The following is an 11,319-nucleotide window of genomic DNA, read 5'->3' as shown; positions in this document are numbered from 1 at the left end:
AATTTATCGATTATGCGTACGTGTATGTAGAGAAACGTTGCCGCGAGATGGCGAAGATTTGTAGAAATTCGCATTTTCAACGTTGCAGAATTTTTCATTTCTTCCATCTCTTCCACTCTTATTCTCGGCTTCTTCGCACACTCGGAAATTAACATATCACGTATCGTCATATCTATTTTTACAATTCCATCATTCACGTTTTACTCTGTTTCATTTACGTGCGGTAATTTTCTTTTGAACAGCTTTGAGTCACGCGTTAATGTCCTGATTGTAAGTCAACCTTTGGAACAAGATAGTATTCCATGGATCTTGGGCTCGCTGATTACGAATCTGAAATCAGATTTATGAAAATTCAAAATGACGGTATTCCAACACGGCGCAAACGAAAATTTCGCATTTAGTCAAATCCGGTCAAAAAACTCTGTGCGACGGTTTTCGGGCTCGCTTTAGTTTTAAGTTACACTGGAAAAAAATAATCTGCAAAATCATTTTTAAGACGAATCGAAGCAAGCTTTTAATATGTTCAAATGAAAATCGTAATTACTTTTGTTTCCTCCATTTTTCTTTCTTTTACGTCGCCTTGAATTGATGAATGAAATTTTTACGCTCGCCATTTGAGTGGATTTTTGCCGCATTGGCTACGTGTCGAATATCCAGGGTCGTTGGTAAATGGCTGTCCATATTTGAAGCTAATGTGCAAAAAGGTCAATTCAATTTCCTGAACACTTTTTACGTCCACACATCAAAGATGGGAGTAAAAAATTATCACCTTGCACCTATTTTTAATATACACACCTGTAAAATGAACCAAACGAAATCGCACCTAATTCGCGTTTCTTCGTTTACATTTATTAAACTCTCCGATCATTACCATATTCTTATTTTTTTTTTTTTTTTTTATTCTTCTAATTGTAACGACTTCGATGATGTCGATGACGATGATTTTTTTGTACGCATGTGTATAAATAGAAAATTTGATTTTGATTAAATTGACAGAATTAGGTCGAACATTGCGTGTATACATTAAGAATCACGTTTCACGGTATATGTATATATATATATCCTTGAGGATTGTTTTTTTTTTTTTTTTTTTTAATTGTATTCAATCTCTGGATCTGACATGAATTATACAAGCTGATATAGAACGGTGCGCGATGAAAAGAGAAAGAGAGGTAGAGAGAGAGTGCGAGAGAGACAGTACGAGGAAACCCCAAAAATAAGATGACCAGATGTACAAAACGTAAGCTGGGTGAAAGTTTAAGGAAACGAAGGCAAAAATATAAGGAAATATTTATATTGTAATGGATTGTTTTATTTGTTTATTTTATTTTTTTTTTTCTAATATCAGGGAAATAACAGCGGAAAAGAAAAATTACACGAATTGAAGCAAAACTGCGGTTTTTGAAGAGAAAAAAAAAAAAGAAGAATTTATTTTATTTTGCGCACGATGTGTATTTCATTAGTAATACGAGGATCAACTGCGATTTGCTATATTGCGTATATAATAATAATGATAATAATAATACAACCCGCATGTGTAAAACACTGCAGGAAACTCGGATTATAAGTACGAGACAAACAAGTTTATTATATACATAGGTATAGAAAGGCGGTCGAACAGATGGTTTCGTCTTTCTTCCGCCTTTCGTTCCTTCAAACCCTTTGAGTCTGGTGAGTATTTTTATCGCCTATTTTATATCGATTTCTCGTATATTTAGACAACTTTTCAAACATACTTTTTTGCGATTTTTTTTTTACTATTTCCGATAGTATACCGATGGGTTCTCGATACTCGAGAGTAATTATTGCGATACAATGTTAATCGTTATTGCTAAAAACTAATGGATTGAAAAAAATCGTGAAAATTTAAGAAATAATTCGTTTCCGAAAAAGTTACACCTCTACACGTGTACATGTTTTACATTGAATTGGAAGTCCGAATCACAATGATCTGATTCACAAAATTCAAGTTGGCGGATCGAATAAGGCGGACGAAAACTTGAAATTCGATCGAATCTATAACTCAATGATTGCAAAGAATTTTCAAACTCTATGATTAACTAACGCATCGAAATATAAAAAAAAATAAAACTCTGGTATTAAAAATAAACTTTTGTACATTTTCCAAAAGATCTTCGTAGCTTAGGAGGGTAATAATTAAATAAACATTCACCGACTATATCTTAAAATAAAATGAATATTAACGATTGTTTTTTTATTTTTTTTTTTTTTTTTGCCAACAACAAAACTAAACTCTTCAATGGCCGTAAATGTTGCAATTCGTTAATTTCCGAGCAAGTGCAGTGAAAACCGTCAACATCGCCGAAGCGGGACTAACAAAAAAAGTATTTGTCGTTAACAGCCGCATGTAACGCGTATACACATGTGTGTATCTATAAACATATGTGTAAACCTATATTTACATACACCGTGGTGAGAAATAAACGTGCAATTAGAACGCGACTTGAATCGTGAGGAAGAGGACGATGTGAAAAAAAAAAAGAAAAGAAAAACAACAGAAAATACTAAGAGGAAGCAAAGAAAGAAAACAAAATAACAATTTCCACCGAACTAATTGAAACGTCGACAAAGAGATAAACTGCTGCACACTCGTCTAATTGAGTGCGGAATGAATGTCAAAGCTGCTGCTGCTGCTGCTGATTGTTAGTCGTTACAGGGATAATTTTCCACCGTCATGTCATTCGGCATGCATGAATAAAGTTTAGTTTCAATGGAAAATTACGTCCATGTCACCATGATCAACGATCGTCTGTTTTGACGAACCCGTTATATTTCTTTGTTCTTAAACACCTTCGTGTAAAAATAAATTATTACGATCACCCGATCAGCGCCTGATGCAATGACAATTAATGCCGGCGCGGTCTTTGATACTTTGGGGGGGGGGAGGGGGTATGTCCAAAGTTCCGGAAAAATTTATAGTTAATCATACGGCACGTAGCTCTTGCCTTTCATACTTGTTAAGTAGGTTTAGACTAGGTTTTATATATATATATATATATATATATATATATATATATACACACCTATCTATGCAACGTATGGTAACATTTATTTGCACTCGGAGTGCGCTTGCGCCGTGAGTAATTCATAGACAAATGCTGTACGCTTAAACAGGCATCGTTCGTCATTTTGGTGGGCGGAAGCAGATAAAATTCTGAACAAAAAAAAAAGAAAAAAAACATACAGTGCAGTACGTACACAACTATTTAAAATTGAAATTGTTGGGATAAAATTGGGCGGAAAAGATTCTCTCCAAGAATATTAATCTTTTTTCTTTTTTTTTTTTTTCTATTCCTTTCTTTGTTTGTTAATTAACGAGATATTGCAAGTAAAGTATATATTACAAATTACTGGATCATTGTTCATTGAATTTTTAATGAAATTATTTCCTCTCATCGTAATCGGTGTGTGTAATAGAAGGTTATATTGCATACGTATATAAATGTTCAACTTTAGAGATTCGCGGTGAATATCGAACACTCTAATGAGCCGAAATGTAGGTATCAAATCCAGAATTTTTGTGGTACACTTGCGTCAACATCTTCCGGCGTAACCCCCCCCTCCTCTCCCTCCCCGATCTCCGATCGAGAATTCCGCGTGTATTACCGGTTATTTCGCTTTTTACGTCGATTTGCTCTTCTTCTATTCGTCGAAGACCGAAATACCGATTACGAATTGCGGATTAAAAGTTTGTGTAAATTATATTATTACGAAACGATTTTAAGAAGGTTGATTGATAAAAGATCGATCCTTTTTATTAATTTTATTCGAATACGGTTTTGCATTGATTGTGAGTACAGGCACTTTTTCAAAGTTATTATACTCGTTAGCTGGAAATATCTGTTCAAAAAATACCAAAATCGAAAATATTAGAATTATAAACGAAAGCATAGAAAAAATTGATGCTTCAAATCGCTTCAATAACCCAGCAGGTCCGTTCAATTTCACTCTTTGACGGCTCGTTTGTTTAAAAAAAAAAAAAAACACTATTCACTACGTATTCGCTGAAACAGATTTTTTTTTTTGGTTGGTTCAGTATTGCCATCTGATGATCGAATTCAATATCGGTTCAGCGTTGGAAAGTTAACATTTAACGACACTTAAATGATTGATAAAAAATAGTATTTCTGAATAATCTATCAGCTCTTTTAACTATTTTTAGAGGATTTGAAAACAAGCATCGATATCTGTAAAAGCTTTTTTTTACGATTCTAGTATATTTAAATATATCTTCACAGGTCAGGAATGTAATAATAATTTAAGGTGTTTTGAGCATCTTGTCACGTGACCCATTGAAAATCCATTTCCTTCTTTCACAAAACATCGCGTAGTTTCGATTTTTTTTTTTTTGTAATGTGATCGTCAGCTAGGAATGATAAGTTATGATATTAATTCCCGTACGAATAATTCGCAAAATATAACCTCAAAGCGTCGTGTCTCGCGGTGAAGTAAATAAATAAAAAATCTGTACGATATTTCTTCAGCTGACCATTTACCGCACTTTCCGACGAATAGCACGATGATTTTTTACGATAAATTACAAATCGATTTAAACGTGAACAAAAGAATGAGATGCAGCGTTTTCAATTGGCTGCACTGAGTGTTTACCGAGTGCATTTTCCCTAAGATTTCGCCTTTACTATTGGTTGAAAACTGGGGAAAATCAGTGCAGCTAGTTGAAAACCCTATTAAATCGGTCACGTGACGCTCCACGTTCGAAACACCCTAATAATAAGTGCAGGGTAGCCACTGCTCAGGAAACAGGGAAATGTCAGGGTTTTTTTTTGGAAAGTCAGGGAATCGTTTACTATATTTTTTCCTCTCATACAAATACATCCCACAATTTTTTCAACCCTTAGATAAATTAGATGGAATATAAATTTTTTTTACCTTCGCCGGAAGGTTCTCATCAAATTTTGAATATTCCTAAATATTACCTCACACGCGATTGTACTCATCGGCTAAATGGGACAGTGTGAGCCAAGTGACAGTTCGTACTTTAATAAAGAAAACAAACAATTATATGGCAGATACATATATTTCTTTCAAATTGTCATAACCAATTTATCCGAATTGGTCAGGGAAAATTACAAGATTTTTATCTGTAAAACGTAAATGAGTTAGGTAATTTCGTGACGTAGATTTAGTGGCCACCCTGTAAACGGAGGTCCAAGATCCCCAAGATTCTTCCACTCGATCTCCTCGCCCGCCACGATAAAATCATCATCATCATCATCATCATCGTCATCATCATCCTCATCATCGTCGTCGTCATCCTAGGGTCGGACCAAACGGCGAGAATGACGCGGATTTAGAGAAGGAAGGCGGAACGAGTGTCTCCTCGCCTATGGCCGCCGACCGCGACCGTCGGAAAGAACTCTCACACATCGAAACTCACCGACACACCGCCGTCTCCAGCTGGCGTGAGCATCGGCAGCATGGAACAAGAACCGAGAGTAGGTTCCTCGATTCTCATTCCTCAGTAGTCGAGGCAAGTCGGTGCTCAGGAGGTCGCGAAGCACGACGCTGCTCTCTCCGATCGGCGAGAGAACTCGCCGGCATCGAGTCAGTCAGTCAGTCATTGAGTGAATCAGTCAGTCAGTCGCTGACTTCACTCGAGTCGCATACTCAGTCCGCGAGAAGCCATCGGGCGCTAAGCAACACCGCCCGACGGACGCTCGACGCAAAGATTTTTTTTTTTTCGCCTCTGTCTTACCTTCGTAAAATAAAAACTTTTTCGTTTCTTCGCTGTGATAATAAAGAAAAACCTGCGCGGTGCGTGTGTGTTTAGCTCGTTAAGAGCATAGAGTATACAACGTACCAAGGTTGGTGTGATCCGGTGATGCGGTGAAAGAAAAGAAATAATTTTTCTTTTTTAAATCAAACCAAAGTGAGAAAGAGAGAGACGCCGACTGTTCTTTGTCCGTATTTTCCCGCACCGCTCGGGGGTTGTTTAGGTTGGATTTACACCCAGCGGTGTGAAGTAAGCTAGAGAATCCAGCCTAGCATATCTGGGCCACGCAGTCCGGCATAGGATCGTCGCTACTAATTCAGTTACGCTAACTGCGTTAAGGCGTTATTATGTGTATTGGTCCCTCATCTTGTTCTTCTCGAATTCGTTCTGTGTACACACGACTCGTCGTTATTACTCTCCATTATTCGTGTTGTTGTTCTGACTGGGATTATGCATACGTAGTTGTATTACTCAGTCGAGTCAGTCAGACGACGCCCATTTATTATTCCGGAGAAACAAGTGAGCGAGAAAAGCGGACGACAAACAGACGAGAAACGGAAACAAACGCGATACTTGAGCTGCTTGAGCATGAATATCTTTGAATTCTGATTGTACAGAAAAGCCGACGAGTCAGTCATGTTTCATTCGCTGTATAGAAGGGAAACTTGCGAGAGAATTTCGGTCCCTCGGGCCAAACAAACGAAGATGAGAAATAGGTAGAGATAGAGATGATGGATTTTCGTTGGTTTTCATTTTTCGAGCTACTTATTGTTAGATGTTACGAGTCGTACGGCGTATGTCAAAACGATAAAAATAATCCCTGATTACGCGCACTCTGCACGCATTGGTTAATAAATTATTTATGCTTCAAGTTGTTATGCATATGTATGTAGATACTCGCGTGGTTGTACGGTTGAATGGTTTTTTCTGTTTTATCATTCTGTCATTTTCTTGCGCGTCTCTCTATCTTGTATTTAGTTATCAACAGTTGCACAAGGAGAAATGAATTTTGCTCGACGGCGTTTGATTTTTTTTTTTTTTTTTTTTTGTCTTTTTTGTTGTGTTAATCGTGGCTACAATATAATATTCTGATCAATTAATTAATAAATTTAATTAAGTGATATAACATCTCTGATATAACCTTTTTTGTTTGCTTCTCCTTCTTATATATATTTTTGATATTTCTATTGTAGAATTCTTGAAAATACACACTTTCACACACGACGCAATGTCTATAAAAATTTCAAGGAGAAAATTGAAGTATGTGCATTACATGTATATCATATTACGTATATATGTAGACTAAAGTTTTCCACTGTTTTCTTGTTTACATTTGTTTATCTCCGTCTCCTCGTTTTATCTCCCTCTCTCTCTCTATCTCGGGCTGGTCGGCTCGATCTCACGCAGAATCCGAGACCTTGAAAAGTTGTATCAATTTTTCGCAAAAGATTAATTCCCAGCGGCACACGCGAATACAACGACGGATGAATCTCTCTCTTTGTCTCTGGCTCTCTCTCTCTCTTTCGCAATTTATTTATACAACACGTACACATGAGGTTGGACACGTGTATTCTATAAATAAAATTTCACGCCGGCATTTAAAACAAAACATAGTGAAATCGTATTATCATCGGCATCATCGTTGTCATCTATGTAACAACGATTCTTGACTCCATGCAAGTTTTCTAACGTTAGATGATAATGATGATGATGATGATGTAAATGTGAAGTAGACGACGAGGAATACTAAGAAGTTGTACAATGAGAACTGTATAAAAGGAGAGAAAGAAAAAAAAACTTTTAAAACAGAATTACAAGTGATAATAGAAAAAAAAGGTGAAATAAGAAGATAAGAAACATTCGTCCACACCCACGTTGTAAAACGAGATAAAATAAAACTAAACAAGGCAAAAGAATAATTTAAAAACCAAGCAAGTCGATCTGTGAAATATAATCATAGGTCTACGTTTATACAGAGTTCGTTGGTATTTCTTCAAGTAATACAAATCGAATAATATAATATATAATAAGCAAACGGAAATATATATCGAAATAAGCGATTAAAATCCAATCAGATCAACAAATAGACAAACACGGTGGCTGCTTTATACGTCATGGATACAGGGGGTCACAAATTGGTGGCCCAAGTTATCCAGCATCCGGTAAAAAACTCTGAATACAATAGCAAAATGGGAAATGAAAATGGCGGCGGCGGAGGAGGAGGTGGAGGTGGAGGTGGAGGCGGTACCCACATCGCCGCGACGGTAAAAAATACCGTTAGACGTCTTTTGAGACGTACGAAAAGCCATCGCGATCCACCTTCGAATATCAATCTTCCTATAAACACCACCGCAACGACTAATGCCAATGCTAACAAGAACAACAACAACAACGTCAACGATACCGCCGACGGTGTGGTTCTACGGGGACATCATCGTCACCATCATCACCATGAACAACGCAATTCTACCAACAATCATACGGCACCGCCGCCACCCTCGCAGTATCAGAGTTCAAGGGGAACCGGGACCGCGGTCAGCAGACGTTACGCTAAAACCAGACTTCGTGTTCAGGTGAGATATTCGCATTGGATGAAAATAAATATCGTGTATTTTTATGCGCGGAATACGATTTCATACCATTTATATTTATCCTCGATTTTTATCTCCGAGGAATTTCCCTGGGTGGACCCGATTTTCACCCAGACGATTTAAGACCGCTGGGTCTTGTGCGAAAAAAAAGTGGTCTGAAAGAAAACAAACGATTTTTTTTTTTTTCGAAAAATTGTGGAAAGCGTGTGATTTTTCTAGAGTGTACGTGTTTATTGAATAGGTATTTGAGAAAACGTTAAAACGAATCATTGGCATTGAAGTAATATGGCTTCTAGTACCTAACTGTCATCTTTTATAGTTACAAACGTGAGCGTGAACTCGTGAACGTAGTTATATCGTGAATATATATTAGACGAAAACTAAACAAGAATGCGATGATTAACGCATCGCAAACATGTGATCGTACCAGATCCAATTTCGCCCGGGTTTTATGAGGGAAAACTACAAAAAAAAAAAAAATGCGGATATTTTTCGAATTAACCCGGACTTTTAGCACTTTGCAATGCGGACTTGGAATTAATTCACAGCAATAACAGCATCAACAAACTCAGTTTTTTTTTTTTTTTTCAAGTCAGTCCAAAGACTGTACGCCGCACTTTCTTGTATCCAAGATTGATAAAAATGTTGTTGATATTGTGAAGCGTTGAGGTTAGGTTAGGGTGATTAACATCGAGTTGATAATTGATTTTTTCTAATCAAACAGAACAGCAATCGATCATTGAGCAAAACGTTTGTTGAATGAACAAAATTGAACAAACAATACATTACAGTCATCGAAAGACTGTTTAAAGATGAGTTTATATTTGTACGCAAACAACAACGACAACAACGCCTGACAATAGACACGAATGAATGATGTTGAATAATCGATGTCATCATTATCGTCGTCTTCAGTTTGACATCCAGTCTGTGAACGAGGCTGAAGTTTAGTAACGTTAACAATAACGAAACGTCAGATGTCGAAAGTTTATTTTTATTCAATTTTAAAATCTCTCTTTCAAGTTATGCGTACAGATATTTCGTTTATTATGCTTTACTAAATTCCAGACAATCGTAAAGGTGCGAAATTATGTATCATTGGAAATGAAACAAAATTCGTCCGACGTATTTCATTTGTACGTAGTACGTAATTAACTCTAGTAGATGCTGAAGTTTAAGTTCGCACGTAACGTTGATGTTGTATAACAAGGGTACATTTTTTTAGGAAAAAAAAAAAAAAAAATAATAAACAAAAAAAGAGGAAAACAAAAGAAAAGGCAGCTTAAAAAATTCAACTGCTTGAAAGTTATTCTTAAAGTTGAATGAATTAGATGAGACGTCGGTTTTGTCGTATCATTTTTCAGATCGATGGTATCAGTGTAGATATATACATATGTCTACAATGTAAAGCTTGTCGATGTCTCTTATCGAACTTAGTTTTCATCGTTTTTTTTTTATCCCCTCCCCCCCCCGTGTAACGGATAAACTCGTGAGACAGTAAAACTGAGTAACGACTCAGCAAATCAAGATTTTCATTTACAACCAATTTGGTCAATCATCTGAGAACGTGAAAATAATTTATCAGCGACGATTTTGCACCTTGTTTATTTTCCCCCAATATCCGCAGTCGACGTGTCAATTCTGACGTTGAACTTGCTTGCTAAATTCGACGAAATTCGCATTGTCATTAATCTATTCATCTTTTATACCCTCGCTTATGGGGGTCTTCACACTGGCTGTAAACAGTGAGATACCATCGTTTCATCATTTCTTTTCGCGCGTGTAGCCTGCTTCAAAGATTTTGCAATATGCGTATAAACTCTCTTGTACGTTGAACGTATCCTTTGAGCTTACCGAAAGTGGGACGATTGCTGATTCGATGTAAAATTTTATTGCAAAATCATGCAACAGAGTTCACGAAGAACAAAGAATGACGTATGCTCGTTTCAGCGTTATCATCTTCAGATACACTCTTATGTTTCTTGACTCGAAGTATCATCGCGATACACGTATGTATTTGTTTGATCGTTATATCGAAATAAAATTTTTTTTCAAAACTCCGTAATATAACATCTATGTATGCATTTCGGCAATCATATTTTTCAAAATATCACAACGTTCTTATACACGCTTCTTCTTCGATTTAAATAGCGAGTATAATAAACCTCTGTGTATATATATCACATAGCTTAACAGCTTCTAAAAATGGGGCTAAACTTATAAGTACCGTGGTTTTTACCGTTTAATTACTTATTTGGTCATCGATTTTTTATATATATTTAAATATTTCGATGATCAATCCTCGAAACTAATTTTTAATTCCTCTTGTATGTATTATATTCATGTGCAATGCGTGTACGTGGATACATTTTTTTTTTTTTTTTATTATTTTTTTTTTTTTATATAACTATTTAGAACACCGTTCGGCTTAGAGTCACAATTACACGAGAAACTCAAATTATTGGATACGGCAGCAAATGTTCTGCGGGATAGTTTTCAACTTGGTGGATGGAAACGCTGCGATACGAGATGAGCGAAGTATCGATCTCTTTCTCTAAATCTTTCCTCCATCGTTTTCAACAGGCTTATACTGTTATTATCGCGTAATCCGATTTATCGCACATATCCATCCGCGTAATATACGACCGTTCGGTTTTATTACCTTCAGCGAACGCCGTTCGCCTGCGAAAAGAGAGAGAAAAACGATAAAAACGGGGTAAAGTGAAGCGAAATTTGACCTGTTAACGGTGATTGAAAAAACAAAAAAAAACAAAAAAATACGGCGTTGGAGTGATTTGTTATTTTATTCAATTTTTTTATTACGTAACGTATCACATATCTATTAATGGACAAGCTTCTACAAAATTAGGGGTTTTTAAAAATATTTAAATTATGATCTATTCTTCGTTCCAGTCTGTTTTACGCAGAGAAACAAAAATACGACGCGAATTTCAATTATACCGATAGCGTATA

The 11,319-nt window shown here is 36.3% G+C and overlaps 1 protein-coding gene across 4 annotated transcripts in view; it reads left to right on the top strand.

Moving 5' to 3' along the window:
• The first annotated feature begins 5,501 nt into the window (after positions 1-5,501).
• LOC107226307 (serine/threonine-protein kinase MARK2) overlaps positions 5,502-11,319 on the top strand; it is a 63,588-nt gene continuing 57,770 nt past the window's right edge. Inside the window, exons 1-2 of one of the 4 annotated variants that reach the window (XM_046741882.1) lie at positions 5,502-5,846; positions 7,489-8,328. In XM_046741882.1, the coding sequence (XP_046597838.1) occupies positions 7,870-8,328 (459 nt within the window). In that variant the 5' untranslated portion in view covers positions 5,502-5,846; positions 7,489-7,869. Of the gene's footprint in view, positions 5,847-7,450; positions 8,329-11,319 lie in introns of those variants that run through there. The other 3 variants (XM_046741881.1, XM_046741883.1, XM_046741880.1) reach the window with 3 other exon arrangements.

Source organism: Neodiprion lecontei, chromosome 5, assembly GCF_021901455.1.
Source record: "Neodiprion lecontei isolate iyNeoLeco1 chromosome 5, iyNeoLeco1.1, whole genome shotgun sequence".
NCBI lineage: Eukaryota > Metazoa > Arthropoda > Insecta > Hymenoptera > Diprionidae > Neodiprion > Neodiprion lecontei.
Note: the sequence above shows the minus strand (reverse complement) of the source record. Positions and strands in the feature narration are given on the sequence as shown.